This window comes from Chlorocebus sabaeus, chromosome 4, assembly GCF_047675955.1.
Source record: "Chlorocebus sabaeus isolate Y175 chromosome 4, mChlSab1.0.hap1, whole genome shotgun sequence".
NCBI lineage: Eukaryota > Metazoa > Chordata > Mammalia > Primates > Cercopithecidae > Chlorocebus > Chlorocebus sabaeus.
Window position 1 is genome coordinate 93,725,003 of NC_132907.1, and position 26,236 is coordinate 93,751,238.

Sequence of the window (26,236 nt, forward strand, 5' to 3'; positions counted from 1 at the left end):
GATCGCTCACGCGTCACCCACAGGTTGTCAGAGGCTGTTAGGCTGGGCCTCTCAGGAGATGCAGCTCACGCCTGCCCGGAAGGTGGGGATGGGTGTGGCTCCTCCCCCGTGGGCAGGTGGGACCGGCACGTCCCATGCAGAAGGACACAGGTGAGCTCCCAACTCAACACGCACACACCCTGAAGACTACAGGAGCTGCCCTCCGATGCCGCAGCACATGGGAAAAGGCGTGTCCAACACTCTTTCCAACCCCGGATGGCAGAATGTTGGAAACCACCGCCGTCGCGCCTACGTGGCGTTTGTGCGTATGTCTGTATATTTTCTCAGTGACTACCAAGGTCAGAGGATGTTTTCTGTGGATTTTCAGGGCTTACTTCTGAGCAGGAGTGTTTGGTCTGAAACCAGCCTGTCCCTCACCCACCCGTGTCCCAGTTAACAGGCTTTTACCGTAACCAGCGGCCACACTGCCGCGTGGCGGAGGGTCCGCAGTGGTGCGGGGAGCACCCAGGTGTGAGTCCCCAGGGCACAGAGTTGCGTTGTTGTTTTTGAAGACAAAGCTGGTCCCTGCATCCCTGACCTGCTGGCCCCGCAGTTGTCTGGGGTAGCTTCACAATGGTGGTGATCGCTGTGAATCTAATTTTGGAAGACTGTGGCTAAAAGACCCAAGCCCTGAACAAAAAGACCCTGGGCCAAGTGTTTGCAGCCACCAAGGGCGAGTGCGTCCTGGAGCTCCGAGGCTCCTGCTGCTTCCCAGGTCTGATCTTCGGCCACGGTGCCCCCACCTGGGGGTGCACGGTCTCTGTGGTCATTGGATTTTATCCTCAAAGCGGCCCACATGCCGGCGGGCACTGAGGGGCCACGAGTGCCCCACTGGCTTCTCCACAAGCCCTATTGGACAAACACCATCTCCTGGGTCTTGTGACCCTGGAAAGGGGAGGAGAGGTGAGCCGGTTATTCCTACAGGAGCCAGCCTGGGACGTGGGCAGAGGCAAAAAATGTGCGTTGTGTAGAAAACAGCAGCCTGGGTGGGTCTCACCAGGGGCTGGGCAGCCTCCAGGGGTCACCATCACCACGGCTGTGCTGGGCTTTGCTAGGCACTCGTGGGGGCAGCAGCGGAGGTGACGACGTCACCAAAGACAGATGTGAGAGGCGCAGGTTGGCCTGTGGGTGGGCAGGCACTGGCACCGGGCACGGACCACCCGGGTCTTCCTAACACAGCTGGGGATACCAAGGCCAGGATTTACAACCCTCAGGAAGGAACAGAAGGCGGTAAACTCCACTTCTCTCTGGACATTAATAAAGAAATCAGGAGGCTGCAGATATGGGAACACCTGCCCCAGGCCTTCCGGCACCACAGGGACCCCCCAGCAGGACTCCCAAAGGCCTCGGAGCCCTTAGTGTGCAGATTCCCAGGCCAGCCTAGGACCTGCTGAGTTCCGGGTGTGGAGAGGGCCCCAGGCTGCCCTGAGCAGAGGCCACAGCCTTCCTCTCGCAGGCCTGGAAGATGCCACCCGTGTCTCTTCCCAAAAGCTCTGTGAGGCCAGGTCTGTCCTCGGCCACCACAAGGACCAGGCTGTGGAGCCCAGAGGAGGAGAAGGGCCCCGGTTTTCCTGCTGGGCTGCCAGCCCCGTGAGCCCAGATCTGGGGAGGGCGCTGCTGAGGAGGGGGCTGTCGGGGCACGTGTTAGGGCCATCGGGGGCCTCAGAGAGCCTGTGGGGCACATGATGGGGACAGGGGTCCACAGCCGGACCTCTGATCCTGAAAGCAGGAACCTCTGAACCCTGATCCCTCCCAGAGCTGGTGTTTTGGAATCTGGAGCAGCAGGCAGAGCTGCTGTCCTGGGGACGGGGTTGGGAGACTGCAGCGCAGTGCCGGTGGCCGGATAGGTGTGGGGCTTGTGCCTGCCACCCTCCCCAGAGGGGCCCATGCCGCCCGTGGTATTTGGTGTAAGACCATCTGCCAGGAAGGGATGGCAAATCCAAAACAGCACCTCCCTCCACTGGGGCAGCACTTGGCCCTGCCAGAGCTCCATAATTACAAAGGGAAGAACAGGCAGGGAGGGCCCAGCCCGTCCGGGCCACGCAGTCGGGAAGCGGGGGACACGGCCGCTGCCTCCAGCTGTGCTGACACGTTCTTCGGAGGCAGGTGGTCTGCGAGGGAGCCTCCCTGCTCCTGCTGCTCTGTGCTTAAATGGGGTCTCGGCCATCTCAGGAGGCAACTTTTCTTTAAATTTCAAGGAAGACTTAATAACCAGCCGCTGAGGGAACGAAGAAGCTCATTATCCCTTACGTCACCTAAGCCGGAGGATGCACCTCATCTGTCAGCCTTCCCACTATTTTGAAATCAGGCCGAGCGCAGGAATTCTCGTCACCTTTTTTTTTCTGAGTCCAATTAAAACACAGGAGACGTGGCCCAGATAGGTGCCTGCACCCCCACCCACAGGGCAGGGCAGGGCAGAGCCTCTAACTCCGAGGTCCTGGCAGGGGCGATGGTGCTGGGGGATGGGGTGAAGCACGTCGGCTCCATGGGGGGTCCCCAGGGCCTGCTGTCCACCCTTAAGCTCACCTGTGGGGAGTGGAGTGGGTCATCATTGGTGGGACCCAGAGACCCTTCCTAGAAGGCCCCACCCAGGGGCTGTGATCCCAGGAGAGGGGGCATGAGGAGAGGGGGTGACAGGTGACAACCTCCAGAGGAGTCTGAAACAGAGCCAGTCTCAAATGGGAGCAGGCTCTGGCCACGTCAGGGACAGTCAGCGTGAGCTCAGATCTCGGTCACCGAGGCACAAGGCACAGAGCGAATCAGGGACCCAGGGGGACCAGAACCAGCCGGGCGGGGGGACAGCAGTTCAGAGGCCCCCCCACTGTCTACCCAGCACAGGACTCTACCCCATAGCACCGCACCCTCCTCCAACAGACTCCCTTCTGGGGGCGCCAGCAACTGCCCCTGTAGCCTCCTCCTTCCCAGCCCTCTTGGGCTCCCTGAAAAGTGGGGGGGGCCTGCAGCTCTGAGCCCCGTGGGACCTGGTCACCTGGACCTCCCTCCGCTCCCCCACAGGTTCCACCCCAACCTCCCTCCCCTCTCCCGTGGGTTTCCCCCACCTCCCTGCCTTCCCCCACAGGTCCCCCCCGACCTCCCTCCCCTCCCCTGCAGGTGCCCCATCTCCCTCCCTCCCCCGCAGGTTCCCACCATCTCCCTCCCTCCCCCGCAGGTTCCCACCACCTCCCTGCCCTCTCCTGAGGCTCCACCCCGACTTCCCTCCCCTCCCCCGCAGGCTCCACCCTGACCTCCCTCCCCTCCCCCATGGGTCCCACCCCGACTTCCCTCCCCTCCCCTGTGGGTCCCCCCCAGCTTCCTCCCTTCCCCCACGAGTCCCCCCGACCTGCCTCCCCTCCCCTCCCTGACAGGCCCTGCCCCAACGTTCCTCCCCTCCCCTAGGGGTCCCCACACCTCCCTCCCCTCCCCCGCAGCCCAGCCCTGACCTGCCTCCCCTCTCCGCAGGGTTCCACCTGTCCCACAAGGTCACCAGCGTGGTTCCCGAGAGCGCCCTGCTCATCGTGCTGGGCCTGGTGCTGGGCGGCATCGTCTGGGCGGCCGACCACATCGCGTCCTTCACACTGACGCCCACCGTCTTCTTCTTCTACCTGCTGCCCCCCATCGTGCTGGACGCCGGCTACTTCATGCCCAACCGACTCTTCTTTGGCAACCTGGGCACCATCCTGCTGTACGCCGTCGTGGGCACCGTGTGGAACGCGGCCACCACCGGCCTGTCCCTCTATGGCGTGTTCCTCAGCGGGCTCATGGGTGAGTCTGCACCGCCGCTGCCCCGGCTGGGGCTCAGGGTGAGGCCCGGGAGGGGCCGGGCTGACTCAGCTCAGAGAGGTCGGGGTGCCGCACCCAGGCCTCCAGGCGGTAAGTGTCGGGTGAGAAATGTGACTGGCAGCCCCATAGGCCCTCGTGGCCAAGGCCGGTCCCCTGCGCGTCCCCAGACCCCAGCACACCTTCTGTTTAGGGAGGTGTTCCCATCTCAGCAGCTAGTCTGGGGGGCTGTAGGTGGCTGGGGGCTGCCTCTCAACTGGCTAGAGGTCAGGGTCCGTCCACACTCACTGGCCTCCAGGTCCCAGGGAGACGAGGAGGACCACAGTCCGTCCACACTTGCCGGCTTCCAGGTCCCAGAGAGATGAGGAGGACTGCAGAGCCTGGTGTATCGGGCCCCGTTCCTCCTAGCCTGTGTGCTGGAGCCGCTCGGCTACCACCGCACCCATGTGGCTGCAGCCATATCTGGAGCCACAGCGGCCTGTGTGGTTTTGGTCTTGGGTGTGTCGTCTCTCAGGCGCCGCCTCCCACCCTGGAGCCGGGTCATGCATGGCTGGAACCTCCCAATATGCCAGGTGTGGAGCAGCCCTGATGCCCGCCGCTGCTGCCGGAGATGCTACAGCTTTGACCAGCTGGGCCCCACGGCTGAGCACAGGCCTCCGGTACCTGCTGGCCTCCACTCCTGTCTGGAGAATTCAGCCTCAAACATGTCCACCAGCTGAACCGGACTCACAAGAATGGCCGATTTTCCGTCTGGTTCAAGGGAGAGCATGGCCCGGCCTCTCCATGGGAATCAAGGGGCTGAAACCTGAGACCACGGAGAATCGTGGAGAAAGAGGAGCTCCCGGGTTGGGGCCGCCCCTACCCAGCACGTGGTCCCCTGGGGCCTTCTCACTCCTCCCTGGAGCCCCTGCCATCCAGCATCACCCACCAGGCGCAGCCCAGGGAAAGCTGCCGAGGGCGCAGACAGGCTCATGGATGGCAGGCTCGGGCTGGCGCTGTGGGTGCCACCCGTCATGTGGGCAATGCCATAGGTGTCAGGACCCACCTCGGACAGGGCAGCTGCCCTCACCACCGGACCCAAGGGAAAGCCTCAGGGGTTGTAGCAGAGACTCCTGGACCTGTGGCCCCTTCATGCCTACCTTGCTAGATGGCCCCTCGCCCATGAGATCCCAGCCAAGCACTTCCTCCCAGCCGTGTTGAGTGTGGGACAGAGTAGCCTTTGACCAGTCTGGCCGTCAGGGCCGCTCCTTTGAGAGCCAGGCACACGCCATGGCTCTGTGGCTGCTGGTCCCGATGGTCCCCGTCTAGCACTGGCCAGAGACACTGCCACATTTCCCTTGTACGAAGCAGAATGTCCTCAGTGCGACTGGCCGAGCCTGGAGGAGGACGTCCTTGCTGCACCTACACCATGAAGCCTGGAGGACTCCCAACACCAGGACGTCGGCCCTGGCCCACCCCTGCCCCTCGCTGCACTGGGCTCCATTGTCCTCCAACAGCGCTGCTTGTGGGAAACACGTGTCCTGGCCATCGATGTGCCCTCTCGAGGGAGGCCGCTCCCCAGGTGACATGGATGCTGGAGGCCTGCACTCAGCCTCAGGGCCCAGGTGGTCAAAGCTGGGTGCTGCTTGAGGTCCTGGAACAGAGATGCCCATGGCCGGCAGGTCTGTCCCATTCCTGGGAGTCCTAGAGAGCTGGGAGGCTGCGACTGACCAAGCCCTGTGGAGCGTCTCAAGGCCAGATGTGCCCCACGGGAAAGGGTCGACATGGCAGTGCTGGCCTGGGGGCTGTCCGGGCAGCACGGGGACAGGCCCTACGGGAGCTTCAGGCATCAGAGGCCCTTACACAGGCAAAGCACATGGTGGAGAGAGGCCTGGAACACACAGTCTGGTGGCATGAACCCTCCTGGCATGGCCAGCACATGGGAAACTGCCCAGACGGGAAGACTGCTGGCCGGGGAGTTTGAACGCAGCTGACCCCAGGACCCCTGCCTGCTTGGAGTCCCAGGACATCCACCAGGGCCATCAGTGCCCTGGGGGTGGCAGAGCCAGGAGGCTGAGTTTAAAGATGACCTTGAAGGGGATTCGCATCCTGAGGCCTGAGTGTGGAGGTGGAGAAGGCTTGTGTGGTTCCCATTCCAACGAGAAGACTTGAACTCCCCGAATGCTGCTTCTTCTGGCATCTGTCACTTCCTCGGGGTGTTGTGACGCTGGCCAGAGGCTGCCGGGGCTTAGGAGCTCACAGCAAACTCGGGGTTTAGTCACCGCAGAGATGACCCCAATCCGTCCCCGCCCAGGCGCTAGCAAAGGAACCCCTGGTCAGGCTGCACTCTGCTGTCTCCTGGGGCCCGTCTGGCTCCAGGGACAAACCGCCCACAAGCCCAGGCCTCAGGCCAGAGGGGTGGTGGGTTCCACTCCAGCCCAGCAGAGAGGCAGAAGCTGTGTGTGGGGGGCTCGTTGGGGGCATCCCCTCCCTGGGTGGCCTCTCCCACACCCTCACGTCTCCTGGTCCCTGGACCCTCATGGCCGGGAAGGCAGCAGAGAGGCCCAGTGTCCTCTGAGCCCTGCGGCCGTGAACAAGGGCAGGCTCTCGGGGCCATGCGGCCACACTCAGTTCCCTGAGGGTCCCCTGGAGCCTGGTACCCCCACATGGCCTCCATGAGGCCTGAACCCTGGGTTGAATGGCAAAGACTTGTGAAGGATGAGGCTGCATTTCAGGAAAACCTCCCCAGCGAGGGGCGCCAGAGCCCACAGGCAGGTGCAGGGAGGGAAGCCGGCCGGGAGCTGGGGACCACGTGGACCCACGTCTTTCAGGTCCCTTGCTCCCACCGCAGCCCTGCTTATCCCCACAGTCTGCCCCCACACCCCCAACAGCCCTCCCACCTGCCCCTCCCTGGCTGTGCCCCACGGTGCTGTGTGTCCCGGCTCCAGGCCTGTCCTCGGTCGGCCCCACTTGGTCCTCCTGGGACGTCACTCCAGGTGATGGGCCCCCGTCCCTCCCCAGCATGGGGTCCCCCTGCACCCACCTGCCTCAGACGCCTTCACTGCTGGGCTGGGAACCCTGGTGTTGCGGCGGGAGGGGCTTGATTCTCTCTAGGCTGCGCTGTGCCAGCTGAGGCCCCCATCCACCCAAATACGAAGGAGAGGGCCAGGGTTGGCCTGTCTGTCTGTCTTGCTCGGATGGGATGGGCCCCCTAGGAAGACACCAGCCTTCCCTGGAGGGCGCTGGGGCCTGTGGGAGGGATGCAGGAGGCTGACCCAGCTCCCCATGCCACCAGCGCCAGCCAGACAGGCTCAGACCCCCGACCCAGCTCCCCATGCCACCAGCGCCAGCCAGACAGGCTCAGACCCCCGACCCAGCCTCTCCCCAGGGCCCTCCTTCTCTGGTGGCGGGTCCTGCAGCTGCCCCACGGCCTGGCTTGTCTTCCAGGCGACCTGAAGATCGGGCTGCTGGACTTCCTCCTCTTTGGCAGCCTCATCGCTGCTGTGGACCCGGTGGCCGTCCTGGCTGTGTTTGAGGAGGTCCACGTCAACGAGGTCCTGTTCATCATCGTCTTCGGGGAGTCGCTGCTGAATGACGCAGTCACCGTGGTGAGCAACAGAACGACTGCTCCAGAGCAGCCAAGCCGTGGGAGGCCTGGGCCCCTTCTCACCCCTCATCAGTCAGTCAGCAAAGAGGGCGTGGAACTCTGTCCCCAAACTCCCCTCCCGGGGGCGTCCCGTCCCTCCACCTCCCTCCTCCCAGCTCAGAACCACTGGCGGCTTTCGCCAGGCTTCTTTGGACTTTCAGTTCCTAGGCCTGGCCTGCCCACTCCATAGCTTCAGGGTTAATGATGCCGCTGTTGAAATCCCACCCTCCTGGTCCCCAGAGCGTCTGTGACTTTGGACCCATAGTTACTGCCACCCATTCCTGAGTTCCTAAAAAATACATGAATGACCAGGCACAGTGGCTCACGCCTGTAATCCCAGCACTGTGGGAGGCTGAGGCAGGTGGATCACCTGAGGTCAGCAGTTCGAGACCAGCCTGGCCAACATGGTGAAACCCCATCTCTACTAAAAATACAGAACTTAGCCGGGGGTGGTGGCAGGCGCCTATAATCCCAGCTACTCAGGAGGCTGAGACAGGAGAATCGCCTGAAACCAGGGGGCAGAGGTTGCAGTGAGTGGAGATCGTGCCACTGCACTCCAGCCTGGGCGACACAGTGAGACTGCATCTCCAATAAAATAAATACATGCATAAGCAAACAACAAAATCCCATAGGAACCGTGTAATCTGCCAGGGCTGCCGTAACAAATACCACAGGTCTGGTGCCTTGGACATTTATTCTTGCACCGTTCCGGATCACGGTGTCAGTGCGGTGGGCTCCTGCGGGACCCTGGTCCTGGGCTTGAAGACGGTGCCTTCCTGTGTCCTCACGTGGCCGTCCCTGTGCGAATGTGCCCTAATCTCCTCCTCTCACAGGGACATGGGTCCGATTGGATCAGGATCCACCCCGGTGACCTCACTGTGCTGTACTCCCCTCTTTAACACTCACATGCCCAGGTCCTGGGAAGTTTAACGTGGGAATTTCAGGGGCACAATCTGGCCCACGACAGAGGTGAAGGGAGGGAAACAGCTGGTGCTGACGGCAGAGCACCGAGGGTGTGTGGTCCGTCGAGGAGACGGCGTTCCAGGAGCTTGCCAGGCTCTGTGGGTGGGTGGGTGGGTGGGGATGGTGCCTTCACAGAGGCCCAAAGGCCACATCAGCGCTCAGCAAGGCCAGGAGAAGATTCAGGAACCCTGAGGAACACGGTTGCCACTTCACAGTGGCAATCGTGACGTTTCAAAGCCAATCCCATCAAATGGGGCCACTGCCTCCCGGAAGTGAGTCATGGGGCGACCAGAGGGGCACGTGCAGAGCGGACCTCTTAGGAACAGTCAGTGAGGCCAGCCCTGGGCCCGGCCCTGGTGCCACCGCAGCCCCCACACTGCCCCAGCCCCGCGCCACCCCTACCCGTCCTCCCCCAGCCCCGAGGACCCTGCAGGCACAGCCGGAAGGAAGCCTGCGGTCAGGTTCCTCTCCCCTCTAAAAGTGCCTGCGGCTTCTGTAAGAAACCCGTCAGCTTCTCATGTTCCCTTAGGGTTCTGGAAAGAGGAAAGTCCTGTGGGTGTCACACACCAGATTGCAAAGATATCCTCAGGGGAATCTGGGAAGTGAGACTTAATCGCACAAGGAATACAGTGAAAGCCCTGTGTGCCCTGCAGCCCTGCAGCTCCGTCCCTGTAGAAGAGTCTCCTAAGAGGTTGTCTTCCCTCCCAGCTAGATTTTCATTAAAAAGCCCAGCTCCGAGAAGGCCCCAAGAGACCCCGAGACCCTCATGGGCACCCCCCCGCCCCAGCCTGCATTTGCAAACACAACTTACACGCCTGCCCCAGGGTCCTCTCCCACCTTGACCAGAGCCAGAGACACAGAGCTGGGCGCAGAGCCAGGTTCTCCCCAGGGGCCTCGGCCCACCCAGGACGGCCCCCGGCAGGTCCCACCTGCATCATCGCTTTGCTCGGCGTGGAGCCCAGGGTGTGGATAAGGTTTCCCCGCATTTTATCTCCGGGTCTTGCTGGACTAAGGTTTAAAAACACGCGAAGACAGCAGGGGCTGGAACCAGCACAGCAGTGAAGTCACTCAAACTGAAACCCTGGGTTTGTCTCCGTAAATGAGACTCAGAATTCGAATGGCAGGTGAGCTTTGCAGCTGCCCCTATTTTGCAGAGGATAGGAAGAGGCCAGCTTTGCTCCCGAAGCTTCTAGTGCCCTCCAGAACAGTCTTTTGCCCCCTGTGTCCTGCTGGCCTCTGGGCTCTGGCCTTCTCCCCTTTGGGGGCCATTGCCCTGTGATGATTTTCCTTCCAAAGGCCTCGGGTGCCGTGGGCTCTCAGGCCATGTCCGGAGAGGCCCAGGCCCCGGAGAGGGGGTGGCACTGACCAAGGACCACCCAACGCCGTGCCCGTCTCTGTCCCTGCAGGTCCTGTACAATGTGTTTGAATCTTTCGTGGCGCTGGGAGGTGACAATGTGACTGGCGTGGACTGCGTGAAAGGCATAGGTGTGTAGCCGTGGGTCTGGGGAGTGGGCGGCTGTGTCTCCTCTGGGGCCGACTGTCTTCTCTCTACGCCTGGCCCGCAGCCCATGCAGAGAAAAGCTTTGCACTCAAAGCTGCTGCACTGGGCCCTCTGTCCATGTCACGTCCCCTTCCACAGCGATTCACACACGATTTGAAACAGTCCTGGGGGTTCCTGGGTGTTTCCCGGAACAGGGATGAGGGCAGCCAGGTCTCCCTGGGAGAGACGGCCGGATGGGGCCTGGGGCCAGGCTCCCGGGGGCACAGGAGGGTCCTCTCCCCTGAGAGGTGCTGAGACCAGGCCCAGTCTCCAGGAGAGTGAGGAATCCACCCCCTTTCCCGGGTTCCCGGCACTTCTGCGCAGTCACCAGGCGGCCCCTGGCAAGGAAGGGCCCGGAAGGCCAACACGGCCACAAAGGGCATCCTCTCCCCAGTGTCCTTCTTCGTGGTGAGCCTGGGGGGCACGCTGGTGGGGGTGGTCTTCGCCTTCCTGCTGTCACTGGTGACGCGCTTCACCAAGCACGTGCGCATCATCGAACCCGGCTTTGTGTTCGTCATCTCCTACCTGTCCTACCTGACGTCCGAGATGCTGTCGCTGTCGGCCATCCTTGCGTGAGTCCCTCCCCTACACGCGAGCTTCTCCACGCCCTCCTGGGCCCGGCGGGGAGAGCCAGCCACGGGGACCCAGGCACGGAGGGCAGTGCCAGCCACGGGAACCCAGGCGCGGAGGGCGGTGCCAGCCACGGGGACCCAGGCGCGGAGGGCGGTGCCAGCCACGGGGACCCAGGCGCGGAGGGCGGTGCCAGCCACGGGGACTCAGGCGCGGAGGGCGGTGCCAGCCACGGGGACCCAGGTGCGGAGGGCGGTGCCAGCTGGGTGGACACGGGGGATGTGCATGGCAGGAGCCCCAGGCTCCGCATCACCAAGTTCCCCATGAGCCCCAGCAAGCGGAAGTGGAAGGCCTGCCCCGCCCTCCGTCTGTCGTCTCGCCCGCTCTGCGGGTGCTCCCAAGCTGACTGGGAGTTCAGTGTGGGGCGAAGAATTTGGTTTATTTAAATTTTAAAATAAGGAGTTGGCGTTTCCACTGAATTGTCCGTGGGCTGACAGCAGTACCCACCCCGAGACAGGTCAGGCAGTGAGGGACTTTGGAACCCTTTGTTGCCATCCCTGCTGGCAGGCAGCCCTGGTGCCCATATCTGCATGATGACGACAGCTGCCTGTGGCCCTGCAGAGCCGTGGGCAGGAACCCTGGCGGCCCAGCCTGGCTTGGGAGGGAGAGGCCCCCCTGTAACCAGATGACCGTGACTCTGCCTGCAGGCGCCAGGCCGTGGGGGGCTGGGCGGATGCAGGGGCCTGGGGCACCGGGCCAGGTGGCCATGTCCTGAAGCGCGTCTGTCCCTGCAGCATCACCTTCTGTGGCATCTGCTGTCAGAAGTATGTGAAGGCCAACATCTCGGAGCAGTCGGCCACCACCGTGCGCTACACCATGAAGATGCTGGCCAGCGGCGCTGAGACCATCATCTTCATGTTCCTGGGTATCTCGGCCGTGAACCCATTCATCTGGACCTGGAATACGGCCTTCGTGCTCCTGACGCTGGTCTTCATCTCCGTGTACCGGGCCATCGGTGAGGCGGGGCTGGGTTGCGGCCGTGGGGCCACCGATGGGCCAGCACCATCTCCGGGAAGGTGCAGGCTTTCCACTGGGCCCAGCGAGATGGAGGCGCAGCCCCACGCGAGGCAGAGGAGGACCAATGGTGGTGGCCTCGGGGCTGGGGTGGAAGGCTCTGGAACCCCAAGGGAAACCACTTGGTTTCCCACTGACTCAGCCTGGATGTGCCTCAAGACAGGGTCAGTGGCTTGGGAGATGGAACAGGAGGCAAGACAGCCCTGCCCCCGCCCAGCCCCATCCCCCAGCACCCGTGTGTGTGATGCACAGAGCATGTGGGGGAGACGCCAGGCAGCGTGTGGCTCCGGGTGGATGGTGACAAGGGACGTGGCATGGGGACGCCGTATCTAGGGTTGCCGCTGTTCTTCATCAGCACACGCTTGGCCACCAAGACGCTGTCCCAGACGGGCTGGGGTCCTGCAGCTGGGAGGGCGGCCGGGGAGCTGAGTGCCACCCCATCCACAGGTGTGGTCCCGCCCACAGGCGTGGTCCCCATGCATAGGCGTGGTCCCGCCCACAGGCATGGTCCCGTCCACAGGCGTGGTCCCGCCCACAGGCATGGTTCCATCCACAAGCGTGGTTCCATCCACAGGTGTGATCCCCCACAGGTGTGGTCCCATCCACAGGTGTGGTCCCATCCACAGGTGTGATCCCCCCACAGGTGTGGTCCTGCAGACCTGGCTCCTCAACCGCTACCGAATGGTGCAGCTGGAGCCCATTGACCAGGTGGTCCTGTCCTATGGGGGTCTGCGTGGGGCCGTGGCCTTTGCCCTGGTGGTGCTTCTGGATGGAGAGAAGGTCAAGGAGAAGAACCTGTTTGTCAGCACTACCATCATCGTAGTGTTCTTCACTGTCATCTTCCAGGTGAGGCCCAGCCCAGCCAGCCCTGGGGTCTCGGCCCCGCCCGCAAGGGGCGCCTGGACCCATCCTGCACTTCAGGACGAGCATTTCCAGGCTCCAGACCCTAATTGGGTTTTATAATTTTAGCAACTGGGAGCCGTTTTGTAGGTTTTCACGTGGCCCCACTGGGGAGGAAGCATAATTGTCCTAAAAACGTTCTTCCCGAGCCTTCGCTGGTGGATGAGGCCCCGGGTGCTGCTTCCTCCTCTGCAAAGCAGGGGCGCAGGTTGCTGGGCGCCCGGAGTGCAGGGAAGGCATCTGCGAGCCCCGGGGCAGGCAGCTCTGTGTGGTGCACCCAGTGGGGCCAGCAGGATGTGGGGGGCTGCCTGGCACCAGGATCACGAGACCCCGTCCTCCAGGGCCTGACCATCAAGCCCCTGGTGCAGTGGCTGAAGGTGAAGAGGAGTGAGCACCGGGAACCCCGGCTCAACGAGAAGCTGCATGGCCGCGTACGTCCAGGGCTCGGGGGATGGCGAGGGGCACCGCATAATCCTCAGGGCTGGGCCGGGAGGGGAGGGGAGGCTGCATCTGGGGCTGGGGGATTCGTGAGTGGGGCTGGTGGGTTCCTCGGGGCTGGGCCGGGAAGGGAGGGGGGCATGTCATGTTCCCCGGTTGGCCGCCCCAAATGCTCCCATCTTTCTTCTCTTGAAAGGCTTTCGACCACATCCTCTCGGCCATCGAGGACATATCGGGACAGATAGGGCACAATTATCTCAGAGACAAGTAAGTGACTGGGACTGCCCTGGCTGTGCCACACAGCCCGGCTTCTGGGAACATCCTCCACTTGGAAGAGCCGGAAGCCACATGCGTAGCTGTCTGAGTCCAGGGTTGGTGAGGGCTCTGGTGCCCCATGAGGCCAGGTGCCAGGTGTGCCCCTAGACACACAGGTGCCCCGTGAGGCCAGGTGCCAGGTGTGCCCCCACACAGGTGCTGCCGAAAGGAGTTGGTGGCAGCAGTCGGGGCCACCGAGCGAGGGGATGGAAGCTGAATTCCCTGTGCTCCTTCCAGGGAATAGAGACACCCTCTCATGTGGCACAATTAATTCCAGATTGTTAAGTTATGTAGGAATTGAAAGTCAGGAAAATAGATTATTTCCTCCATGTCATAAATAGTGTTAGTATCAGTCAACATTTAAAACAATTTTGTCTGGCGGGGCTCAAGCCTGTAATCCCAGCACTTTGGGAGACTTACAGGCAGATCACTTGAGGTCAGGAGTTGGAGAAACGCCTGGCCAACGTGGTGAAACCCCGTCTCTACTAAAACTACAAACATTAGCCATGGGTGGTGGCGGGCACCTGTAGTCCCAGCTACTTAGGAGGCTGAGGCACAAGAATCACTTGAACCCGGGAGGTGGAGGCTGCGGTGAGCTGAGATTGTGCCATTGCACTCATGCCTGGTGACAGAGCGAGACTTCGTCTCAAAATAAAAAAAGATTTTGTCCATTAAGCTGAAATCACCTATGTTTTATTATAAAATACATTTGACACTTATAATAAACCCAGTAAGTAGCACATACAATTTGCCCTGGGTTCCTATTATCTGAGTGGTCTGTGTTTGGTGGGGGAGGAGGCACTGGGAGGTGTGGCCACGTGGCTTCACAAAGCTCAGCTGCGGTTCTCCGTGGCCACAGTGACTCTGCTCCAGGTACCCAGTACCCGACTCCTTGGCCTCCCAGGGGCCATCCCAGGGGTCTCAGAAGGCAGGCCTCAGTTAGCTTTGACTTCTTGGTGTGGCTGAAACTCAACCTGCACAGGAGAGCTGCCATTGCTGCCACGGGGCCTGCCCAGGTGTGAGCACACAAGCTCACCGGGGCCCACCCTCTGCCCCGGGGAGCAGCTCTGGCAGCTGTGCCCATGTTCAAGAGTGACAGGCATCACCTCCTTGTGCGCCAGAGTTTCCTCTACGTCCAGTCAGGCCACCATCCCTTCTGATCCGGATAACCGGCAAATACTCTAATTCTGTTAGGCTAAAAAACCTCACTCTGGTCAGCTTGGCTCTCGCAAGTCTAAGGGCTCAGGGCGTCTGTCTGCCCCTGCCTTTCCTCCTGTGCAGCTGAAAAGTGCCCCCCACGTGGCTGGAGCCCCCTTGCCCGACCAGGCCTGATGCCCACCCTCTCCTGAGCCACCCTCTGGAGGAGGCGGCCGCTGGAAAGTGGAATGCCTGGGCGCGTGGCAGAGGCTGCTTCCCTCATTTTAAATGCGCCTGCAGGGTCGTTACAGCAAATACAATTCAGGAGAGAAGTGGCCGGCCACGGTCTGGGCTCCAGGGCGCCTGTTGCCTGAGGCTCACACCTGAGGTCTGTCCCTACAGGTGGTCCCACTTCGACAGAAAGTTCCTCAGCAGGGTCCTCATGAGACGGTCGGCCCAGAAGTCTCGAGACCGGATCCTGAATGTCTTCCACGAGCTGAACCTGAAGGACGCCATCAGCTACGTGGCTGAGGTAGCTGAGCCGCTTGCTCCCTCTGTCGGGTCGGGGTGCAGCAGGCTCGGGCACTGGCTGTGGGCGCCACGGGGGCAGTGAGGAGAGGCCCCTGCACCGGTGTCCCAAGGCCAGGCCCACCCCAGAAGTTCACAGGAGGCTGATGGGCCTTTGATGCCCTGGGAATCCCAGCTGGCTGTCACGTGGGGTAAACTGAGTCACAGAGTCCTGGTGACTGCGGCGCTGGTGGGGGGTGAGCGCTGAGGTTAGGTCCTAGGACCCTGCGCTCTCTTGCTTTCCCTGGAGATGGGAGTGGACGGTAAGCAGGCAGGCTGTTATGGGACCTGGTCCTAACACAGTTGGGCCTGCCCCAGCACACACAGGTGCCCACAGACCCACAAGCACAGGCGGAGGGGCAGCAGCAGGGCTGTCTCCCGCTGTGGGCCGGCCGTGGCTTTGAGGCTGCCCCAGCATCTCCCAGTCCACTCTGAGCCCATCTGCTCCAGAGACCAGAGGCCAGGGGCCCCACCCAGACCCGGGGCCACTGCTGCCACTGGCTCCTGCACCTGCCTACCATGGCAGGTGGGCCTCAGCCTCCCCGACCTGCCCTGACCTCCCCAGGGGCGCTCTGGCTGCAGGAATTGCGCAACGCAGGGCCTGGGGCACAGCTGCAGGGATTCTGCTCCCTCTGGGCCCTGCGGCTCCTCCCTAAGGACAGAGTCCTCCCTAGCGAGCTTTGGTGCCCTCGTCCAGCAGCCGGTGGGGGTTGGTGCTCTCGTGAGAGGGAAAGGCCTGGCCTGCCAAACCCTGCAGACCCTCACACAGAGGGCCGGCGGGGGCCGGGAAACTCCATTCATTCAGATAGGATGATTCTGCCTCTACTGACGTGCATTCACCCCAGATGTGCCACCCATGACTGGGGCCACGCCGCGTGGCAAGGCGCCTCCTGGCAGAGGGCATAGGGGCCTGGGGCTGTCAGGAGGGCTAGCCAGTGCAGATCAGGAAGGAGGGCCCCTGGACCAGGCTCCACACAAACCCCCAAACCACAGGACCGGCAAGTGAGAGAAAGTTCAGATACCCTGGCCTAGGAGGCCTGGAGCCTGGCTGGAGAGTGGGAAGGGGCAGTGGGGGCTCTAGCCTCTGGCAGGCTTCCCTCACCCCCACATGGGTGACAAGGTCAGTAGGCGGGCCTTGAACCTCTCCCCCAACCCCACCAGCCACCATCCTTGACCCATGACCCATGACCACGACCCTGGGCTCAGCTGCATGTGGGGAGCCCGTGGGTGCCTCCTGGTCACTCAGTAGCCTGGGTCTCCACACCTGGGGTGGCGTCCGCTTGCCCGATGTCCCTCCTGGCTCTCACACAGGGCAGCTGCTCTCTCCCCCTGCGCCCCCCTGCCCCACAGTGTGGGGCTCGGCAGGGGCAGGGGAAGTGGTGTGGGGAACAGCCCCTCCAAAGACCCCATGTGCCCAGGTGCTCCAGCCCTCGCCTGTGCCTGCCCAGAGTGGCAGCTGGCACTGTGGCTCCCCCGACCCTCACGTGTCTTCACGGGGTGGCAGGAGAGGGACAGAGGGACAAAGGTCATACAGAAGACGCTGGATTTAGAAGCAAAATAGCAGGCAGAGCGCCCCAGAGTGGGCAGTGAAGTGGGGGCCACATGTTCAGTGGGAGCAGCGGCCCCCACCCGACCCCGGGGGCTCTCCTGGGAGCGTCCTGCTGCTGCAAGGCGGCGCGGGTGCCCACCTGGCGAGGTCTGAGCGCAGTGAGCTGACGTTCCCTCCACACCTGTGCCCCCGCTGGCCCTGGAGACCCTGACTCCAGCCACACGCCCACCCTGCCCTGCACTCCTCCACAGCCTCACGCTCTCCAGGCCCTGCCATCAGGTGGGTGGGGTCTGAGGACACACAGGCGGCCCCACTCCCGTCCTCTGGCACTCGGCTGTGCGGCTTCTGTGCCCCATCAGGCTCTGCTCCGTTCCCTCGAACTGATTCATTTCTGGACATGAGGCCAATGGGGTTTTAGGGCCTCTGGCAGGGACAGGGGCCACTTCTGATTCTGCATATCAACAGTTTCCCCAGACACCCCCCAAGTCCTAGGCAGCTTTACCCCTTCACACTCAGACCACTGTGTCCTCCCACAAGCATTACCTCTGCCCAGTTCAGGCAGCGGTCTGGCTGTGGCCTCAGACAGATGGACAGAGGCTCAAAATCTGATCTCCTGGTTTTGGCATCTCCTCCCCTCTGCAGCTGTGAGGGGAGAACCCGGGACTCAGGTCTCAAGGCCTTCCCTGGGCCCCGAGCTCTGGGCACTTCCCCGCTTCCCCCAGGGCACACAACGGCAGCAGCTGCTGCAGGTCCTGGACCTAGGGCTTGGCTGCTCAGGCCACTGACCGGGCTGCTTCCTGACCATAGGGAGAGCGCCGTGGGTCCCTGGCCTTCATCCGCTCCCCCAGCACTGACAACATGGTCAACGTGGACTTCACGCCACGATCATCCACCGTGGAGGCCTCTGTCTCGTACCTCCTGTACGTGGCCAGGGTCATGCAGCTTCCCTGGGGAAGAACCCAGCTGAGAGTCACGGAAGGGGCTGGGGTGGCTCCTGGCCTGGGAGTGGCAATGGGGGAGTGGAGGGGTGCAGAAAGAGGGGCTGGGTGTCCCCTCCAGCAAGCGCTCCCCTGTGTTATGCGGTGGCCAGACTCCCTTAGTGCTGGAGGCAAGGTGAAAGGGAGGGGCAGCAGTGGATTGGGGGCCGGGCCTGACGTGTTTGCCCCCGGCCAGGAGCAGCCTGTCCTGGTCCCCATGCCACCCCTACTGCCCCTCCAGCCATGGGCTCCACAGCTCACGGCCAGTTCTCACGGGAGGTCCTCTCTGCCAGGTGTGCAGACGCCAGGGTCCCCAAGTCTTACAGCCAGGGCTCGGAGGGGGACCAGTGAGGAGGGGGATCCACCTCAGAAAGGAGGCCGGGAAGGTCTCGTGGGGAGTCAGCCTAAGCCCCGAGGGGAGAAGGGGCTGGCCAGGTGGCCCCGTGCCCCAGCCGGATGCCCGCCCTGGGAAGGCGAGGGGTGGGCAGGAGACCCCACCCTGAGGGAGCCTGTGTGGCTCAGCGCTGGTCCCCGTGCAGGAGAGAGAATGTCAGCGCCGTCTGCCTGGACATGCAGTCTCTGGAGCAGCGGCGGCGGAGCATCCGGGACGCGGAGGACATGGTCACGCACCACACGTTGCAGCAGTACCTGTACAAGCCGCGGCAGGAGGTGGGCCCCGCAGGCTGGGGGCTGGACGCGCCCGCAGGGACCGCTGTAGGGTGGCCTCCTGGTCCCCTCCCAGGACCATGGGGGATCCGCGCTCAGCCCCTGCGGCAGGAGGGCGGGAGTGTCCGGTGCTGGGCACAGCTGTGACCTCCGTGCCCAACCCTGCAGTACAAGCATCTGTACAGCCGGCACGAGCTCACGCCCACGGAGGACGAGAAGCAGGACCGGGAAATCTTCCACAGGACCATGCGGAAGCGCCTGGAGTCCTTCAAGTCGACCAAGCTGGGGCTCAACCAGAACAAGAAGGCAGCCAAGATGTACAAGCGGGAGCGTGCCCAGAAGCGGGTGAGGCCGGGTCACCAGGAGGCTCGACGCGGCGGGGGCCTGGAGCGGGGGCAGTCCGGGCTGGGTGTGGCTGTGTCAGGGTCTGTGAGCAGCTTCACGTTTGCCCCACAGAGAAACAGCAGCATCCCCAATGGGAAGCTGCCCATGGAGAACCCTGTGCAGAATTTCACCATCAAAGAGAAAGGTGCGCTGGGGGCCCTGTGGGAAATGCTGGGAGCCACCACCTCCCAGCCCCAGCCCTCCCCTCTCGGGGCCCTCCCCTCTCAGGACCCTCCAGCCACCCAGGCAGGGAGGCACGGTCAGGGCCCCAGCTGCAGACCCACCCAGGATGGGGTTCCAGGGGTGCTGCCCTCCAAGTGGGGTCCCCCCTCGCCCTCCCCCAGCCCTGCGGTTTAGCCCTTCTCTCTGTGGGTCCCGAGCCCCTGCACCTCTGGGCACAGAGCTGATGGACACGGCTGACCGGCTGTGAGGACAGCCCCCTAGTGACCCCAGTCCTCATCCCAGCCTGTCTCCTCCAGACTTGGAACTTTCAGACACCGAGGAGCACCCCAACTATGATGAGGAGATGAGTGGGGGAATCGAGTTCCTGGCCAGTGTCACTAAGGACACAGCATCCGACTCCCCTGCAGGTGGGGACAGGGCACAGGCGTCGTGGCCCAGGGAGGGGCAGCTCCTGCTGCCCCAGGAGGGAGCTCAGTCATTGGACCAGGGGCACTGGGACCTGGTGGGGGGGGATCTCCTGTGGGTTCTCAAGGGCCCTGCCTGGCACCTCAAGTGCCTCCTCAACCAACTCGGAGGCTGCTGTCCCAGAAGACATGGGCCGGGCAGGGAGCAGACGGGGTGTGTCTTGAGGGAAGGGAGACCTCACCTGTGCTGCCTGTGGTGTGTGGGGTCATGGATGTGGGGCAAGGGCCTGCAACCTGAAAGGCACGTGACCCTAACCTTCCCGGTGATCCTATTCCAGGTGACTTTAACCTTCCAGGGCACGCAGCAGGTGACAGCCCCCGCGAGGCCTCCCCTGCCGCCGCAGGGCTCCCAGGAGGCTGACCGGCCGCTGCCCTCTCTCCTAGGAATTGACAACCCTGTGTTTTCTCCGGATGAGGCCCTGGACCGCAGCCTCCTGGCCAGGCTGCCGCCCTGGCTGTCTCCCGGGGAGACCGTGGTCCCCTCGCAGAGGGCCCGCACGCAGATTCCCCACTCTCCCAGCACCTTCCGCCGCCTGACGCCCTTCCGCCTCAGCAGCAAGTCGGTGGACTCCTTCCTGCAGGCAGACGGCCCCGAGGAGCGGCCCCCCGCCGCCCTCCCCGAGTCCACACACATGTAACGCTCCCGGGCCTCCTGCCACCTAACCCCTCTCTCCGCAGCTCCTTTCCCTCCAGGTCTCCGCCTCGCGCTCTCTCTCCTCCTCCTCCCTGGACCTGAACCTGGCGCTCTCTCTCTCCAGCAGCCCCTCTTCCTCCTCTAGCGCCCTGCTGGCCGCACCTCCCTCAGGAGCCCGGACAGACCCTGGCGTCTCTGCTGCTCCCACGGAGCTGAGGGCCCCAAGGCCGGCTGTGATTTCCTTTAGGTGGCTCCGAAAGCTAGTCCGCGAGTCCAACTCCTGCGCTCCCAGGGAGCTGAGAGCAGGGCTAGGGGGAGCCACACGCCCCGGGTCCCCTATCCTCCCACAGGGTTACAGGGAGGGCCGGCCCCGCAGACCCGGGCTCTGCCTCCAGCTCAGGGCGCGCCACAGGGTCTGGGCTTTGTGAGCTCCCTCTGGGGGCCTGGGAGGCACCCGGGGAACGCCAGGGCGGTTTGAGATGGAGGAAGCAGGTTTCCCCCTTGGGGACCTTGACCTCCCGCGCTGCAGGTCGAGGGGCGGGACCTTCCTGCACGGAGAAGGCCGCTGTCCGGGACCCCCGGCGGTGGGATGTGGCTGGGCCAGGGTGGGGCTTCGCTGTTGCTGCTTCCGCCTCTGCCCTGCGAACCGGGTCCTGGGAGGTGGCCCCGGTGGACGCCGAGCCCCGGGTGCGCGGCGGGAGGGGAGGCGAGAGCCGCCGGGCTCGGGGAGAGCTAAACCGCCCGGAGACACCCCTCCCGCCCTAGCGCCCGGGCTCCGCGCGCCGCTCACGCCCTGCTCTCCCGCAGGTGACACCGGCTCCGACACGCCGCTGACCGGACGCTCGTCCCCACGCCACGGGCCGCCAGCCGCGGCCGCCGCCGCCCCGGAGAAGCCCCTGATCCCCGCGCGGTTACAGCGGCCGCGCGCCCCGAGCCCCGTCCCGCCCGCGCCTGCGCAGAACCCCGAGAGCTCCGCGGCCGCGCCCGCAGAGCCGCCCGAGCGCGAGCCGGGGGCGGGGCCTGCACCGGGGGCTGGGCCGGGGCCGGAGCGCCGGGGACTGCCGAGTGCGCACGCGCGTTCGGCGGCGGCGCGCCGCGTGCACAGCCGGCGCTCGTTCCAGCGGCCCCGCGCGCGCCGCCGCCCCGCCCTGCTGAAGCTGGCGTCGCTGCCGCCCTCGTGCCACGCACCGCCGCACGCGCTGGAGCAGGAGGAGACGCCGCTGTGAAGCCGCCGGCGGGAAGGGCCCGCGCGCCGTGGCTGGCCGCTCGCGCCCTTTCCCACCGCTGCCGGGAAACCGAGGCTCGCCCAAAACGGATTTGCGTGAAACCAGCCCAAGGCTCCGGGCCCCCACCCCCGAGCCACGCACCTCTCCCCGGGGACCGACTCAGGGACCTCCCGAGCGCCAGGACTCAGGGCCAGACCTGCAGCGGCTGCAGGCCCGGCCCCGCAAGCGGCCCTGGCCGAGCGCCGTTTCCAGGCCCTCGCCAGGTCTTTGAGCTGCAGGTAAAGTGGCGGGAACGTCTTCCGTCTACTCAGCGCTTGGGGATTTAGACTCCTAGAGCCAGCACCTGCCTCGTTCCCCCTCCAGGTTCCGTCCTGCCCGCGCCAGGTCTCAGGGTGGCGGCCGCGGGCACTGCCCGTCCCCCACAGACGAGGTCTCTGGCCTGAGCTGTCGCACCTGGCCCAGAGGTCGCCCCGGGGGCCCTGGCTGGGTGAAAGGTGGCCTGGTGGGCGGCGCTTTCCAAGAATCACGGCCATTCCTTAAGTGGACTGTGGGGCCCAGCAGCTCCTCTGGCCCCCTTAACAAAGCAGGGCGAACCAAGGGGGCATGGAGGGGCCCAGGGCACCGTCCCCCTCACCAGGCTCAGGCCCTCCAAGGAGGACCTGCTGAGACCCCTGGGCCTGTCCTGGACCCCGGACCCTTCCCACCCCTTCCAGCATCCCAGGCCGAGGGCTTGGACAGAGCTTCTGGTCCTCTGCAGGGAGATCATCCAGCGTGAGATCTGGGAGGCGCAGTCCATTGAGTGGGCGGAGGCCGCGGGTGCTGAGCCGGGGAGGGGCTCTGAGTCCATCCATCCCTCAGAGGGCAAGTCCCACAGTGTCCACCCCACCTAAAACCTGCCTGCGCGGTGGAGGTGGGACACTCCTAAGGGCTTTTCTAAAGCCAGACTCGCAGCTCCTTGCTCAGGAAAATTAGACTATTCACGTCTTAGATCCAGTGTTGACAGTCACCAGTAAGGAGGAGTTCTTAAGAGTTTTATGTTGACTGAATATTGCACATTGAGTCCCTGGTGGGAAAAGTCCACAGTTTCCCATTGATAGCTTCTTACTGTGTGAAAAAGGGAAGCCTCAGCCACACAAAAGCCTCCATGACGCCTGCTTTGGAGAAGCTCTCGACCCTAACTGCAGTCACTGGTATTTGGATCAGATCAAGTGCAGTGACTTTTGGGATTCAGTGGTCACTGTCCACACTTCGCAGCCATTTCAACCAACTCTGAGCACAAAATGCAGCCATCCTCTATGCAGCAAAGCCTGCCCGGTCAGTGACCCTGCTGGACAGATCCAAGGCCAGCCCTGGTTCCCTGCTGCAGCCACCATCCTGACGTTCACCGGAGCAGGCCGGGGCCTGGCCTTCCGGGCATGAGTGTGTGTTCCCACAGGCCCCCAGTTTGTCCCATCTGCACTGCTAGGAGGTCTCCGGGTGACCAGAGGAGCAAAGCTGCCTTCCAAGTGCCTGTCTGTGCCTGGGAGAACAAGCCAGAAGCGTCGCGTGGCCCACAGCGCAGTGCATGATTCCAGGTGCTGAACAACTCCCCTGGACCCTTGGGCCTGTATCTGAATTCCGGCTGCAGAGTCAGAAGCTGAGTCCAGGCAACAGCTTGGCCACTCCCAGTCGCTCCCCCCTGGACACCCAGTTACCAAAGTCAGCAGAGAAGATGCGGTAATCACCACCTGATCTCCACATGGTGAACACAACAGTCTCACCAACCCCTCCTTGACCGGTCAGTCTTCACACCCGGGGTGGGCAGGCAGGCATTCTGTGTTTGCGAGAACCGCACACAGGCTAAGCACAAACATGGAACCAGAGTTCCAATGAGAAAACCTCACTCGCAGAAGCCCAGGCTGCACCCCACCGGGTGATGCAGCGCGCCTGGGCCGTGGGTGCCAGGAGCCGAGTGCTAGGGACTCGTCATGAGTGGGAATCCCCACGTTCCTGTCACTGCTGTCAAACAGAAGGTAAACAGTCTTATGAATGTATTTCCTTAGGAAAACTTGTAAAAAACTTTTATTAGGATATCTATTTATTTAATACTGAACTTTGGCCTACTTTGTAATAGACTATAAACAAATTGAGGAAATCACTATTTCTCACTTCTGTATTTTCTCAAAAATAATTTTGTTACAGAGTTAATATACTGTGTACTATTGATCTATTGTGAAAGCAAAGAATTTCATCAAAACAAAATATTTTAAATGAGTGAAAATTGTGTATGTTAATTTTGCAGCTGTAATATTAATCAAACTGTGTAATTCTAATCACAAAATGACGTGCCTTAAATGCCCCTCAGCTGTGGGTTGGCAGTGTCCAGACAGGGAGGGCCCATCACTGAAATCCTGAACGATTGCTAGACCAATTCTATTAAAAACATTTCAAGGCATTTTGGGTGCAAATTTTGTTTATAAATGAGAAATCATCTACCTACGAGAATTTAAGAAGCAGTTTCCTGTAGGCAGACATCACTTTGCCCAAAAATTAGCACTGACAGAGACGTGTGCATGCGTGTGTGCCCGTGTGTGTGCACATGTGCGCGTGTGCTGTTGCTGCCCTTCCTAGCTGGTGTGAGGAAGCCACTGGACATGGCTGTGGAGCGACCCCTGGATCTGAGCACAGCCCCTCCAGTGCAGACAGATGTCAGAGCCCCCTGGGGAGGGTGTGAGGGAGTAGCTAAGGCATAGGCTGGGATTCGGGTGGTGGGAACAATGCTCACCCAGGCCTGAGCAGGAGGATGAGGTGCCTGAGATACTCAAGTGGCCTAGAGCAGGTGGGCCTGGGGCTGGAGAGAGGTAGGCTGAGAGTCTAGAGCCTGGATGGCTTGACCCTTCTGGGGGCTGGGGGCAACCAGGATTCCCCAGGTGGGAAGGCGATGCCTGCCAGCTTCCTCTGGACAAAAAGGGACCCCATGTGCCTGGGCCCTGCGTTTTGGGGGTGCCCTTACAGCAGCTGAGACTGCAGTCGACAGACGTGGGGGCTGAGTCCGTGAACAGCAGCAGAGCCTCATCGTTAAAGAGACATGGGAATCCCTCACTGAAACCTCCCACCTGCCCCCGGGTAAGAGGAGATCAGGGAGCTGCCCTAACTTGAAAGACACCCTTTCGACCAAGGGCTAAGTGGCCTGGAGGCCGCACCCGGTGGAAGGGGCGTGGGTCCACGGTCCCAGGGATGAGCTGCAGCCACACCAGCCCTACCTGTGCATCCACTTCCCTGATGGCCACTTTGCAACCAGACGCTCCCACGCAGGCAGCAGGCACCGGCCTTCCGTTTGGGTGGCCACTGCTCTCCTACTAGGAGGTGGCCACAGGCCTCACCCCGGCGTCCTGTAGTGCGTGGGGTGGAGACAACCTTCCCCTGGTATCAGGCTGGACACCCACTGCCCAGGCACCAACCACTGCCTCTGCCAGAGGCATCCCCACACCTTCCCGCACATTCTGGCTGGCGTCCTGTCCCCCAAATCATGCACATCAGGGGTCCCAGAACTTGCTGTCTGGTTTCAGTTTGGCCTCCGAGGCCGAGGAGCCAAATGCTTGGTTCACTGTTATTGCAGGCACCCCTGAAGTAGATGTGACCAGTGACTAGTGACTGTGGGGCCCAGTGGTGACCCTCACACAGAATTAGAGCAAAACACCAGTGAGGGCTGCACACTCACCACCGTTCGCCCTGGGCACTCATTCCAGAAGTAACAAGAATTCCCTCGCAGTGGGAAAATAAACACATTTTTCATTCTTATAAGGGGCACTCTGATGACTGTGAACACTATGAATTTGATTAATTCATACGAATTTACTGAGCACTTACTGTATGCCAGGTGCACTCAAGGCCTGCTGCTGAGTGGGAAGCTGGGTTAAGAGGCACATGGAACAGCACGCCTGCTGGATGTTCTCGGAAGAGCACCCCCTTCTGAGTCCCTGTTGCTCCTCGGTTACTTAACTCCACTTAAGTTTTGATTATTTCAAGAAAAAGTCTTATTTGTGAATTTTTCACATCTTGTGAGGATGAAAAAAAGTAAAATGTCAACTCTTCCATCTCAAAAACGTCTTGAGAGCTAATAAAGCGTGTCCTCAGGCTGGAGTACCTGCGGCCCGTGGGCAGCCGAGGGAGGTCCTCACACCCAGGTGCACTGCCAGACTTGCGGGGTCCTCACAGGAACAGATAGGCCTGCTGACACTCCCACCTCTCTCACCTGCGAGTCCCTGGGGCTCTGAGACAGGGATGCAGGGAACAAGGTGCTGTATACACAGGTGAGAGGAGGAATGAAGGTCAATGCCTTTCACTCACTCAACCGAATCAATACTTTTCTGTAAACTAAGAAAGCACAGGGGTCTGCCCCTCTGAACACCAGGACCCAGGGCTCCCTGCTCATCCTGGGTAATATCCCCGCTCCTTTGAGACGAAGTCTCGCTCCGTCGCCCAGGCTGGAGTGCAGTAGTGCAATCTTGGCTCACTACAACCTCCACCTCCAGGGTTCAAGCAATTCTCCTGCCTCAGCCTCCCAAGCAGCTGGAATTACAGGCATGTACCACCACACCTGGCCAATTTTTGTATTATTAGTAGAGATGGGGTTTCATCATGTTGGCCAGGCTGGTCTCAAACTCCTGATCTCAAATGATCCACCCACTTTGGCCTCCCAAAGTGCTGGGATTACAGGCATGAGCCACTGCACCCAGCCTCTGGGATAATGCCTTGATTAGCTTTGGAAAAAAAGATTAACATGCAAAATGATGCTACCATTGAAGGCAGATGCTGTAGAGAGATGGGTACATTTTGGAAAAGAGAATTTAAAGGATTCTGTATCAGGAAAAGCATGATTCACAGGTCTTGAAATGTACTCCAAGTAAATATTCACTTTCATATTTACTTTTACTAAAATTTACACTCCTGCCATTGCTCGTCTACCAGGTACGGCTGACTTGGCTGGCACCAACTGGTGCCAGAGGTCTGCTCACCTAAGGGTGGGGACAGGGCTTCCTGGGTGCAGCTGGTGAGTGTCTCATCTCTCAAAGGACCCAAGGAGTAAGTCTGGGGATGTCAGACAGGAGGAGACCAGGAGGGTGCCCTCCAAGCTGAGGGAAGACTTTTACTGTGTTTGACCACAGTTCCTGGGCACTGCTAGATCACTAGTCAGAAAACCTTCACCAGAAAAGAGAATGCGTGGCC

The 26,236-nt window shown here is 61.9% G+C and overlaps 1 protein-coding gene across 1 annotated transcript in view; it reads left to right on the forward strand.

The window, feature by feature from the left end:
* SLC9A3 (solute carrier family 9 member A3) overlaps nt 1–19,806 on the forward strand; it is a 43,085-nt gene extending 23,279 nt beyond the window's left edge. The window contains exons 2-16 of the mRNA XM_073014903.1: nt 3,499–3,801; nt 7,243–7,403; nt 9,811–9,889; nt 10,339–10,516; nt 11,309–11,529; nt 12,232–12,434; nt 12,830–12,919; nt 13,123–13,193; nt 14,781–14,910; nt 17,302–17,414; nt 18,011–18,140; nt 18,306–18,482; nt 18,594–18,666; nt 19,001–19,111; nt 19,553–19,806. Coding sequence (XP_072871004.1) covers nt 3,499–3,801; nt 7,243–7,403; nt 9,811–9,889; nt 10,339–10,516; nt 11,309–11,529; nt 12,232–12,434; nt 12,830–12,919; nt 13,123–13,193; nt 14,781–14,910; nt 17,302–17,414; nt 18,011–18,140; nt 18,306–18,482; nt 18,594–18,666; nt 19,001–19,111; nt 19,553–19,806 — 2,294 coding nt within the window. The remainder of the gene's footprint in view (nt 1–3,498; nt 3,802–7,242; nt 7,404–9,810; nt 9,890–10,338; nt 10,517–11,308; nt 11,530–12,231; nt 12,435–12,829; nt 12,920–13,122; nt 13,194–14,780; nt 14,911–17,301; nt 17,415–18,010; nt 18,141–18,305; nt 18,483–18,593; nt 18,667–19,000; nt 19,112–19,552) is intronic.
* Nucleotides 19,807–26,236: the final 6,430 nt, after the last annotated feature.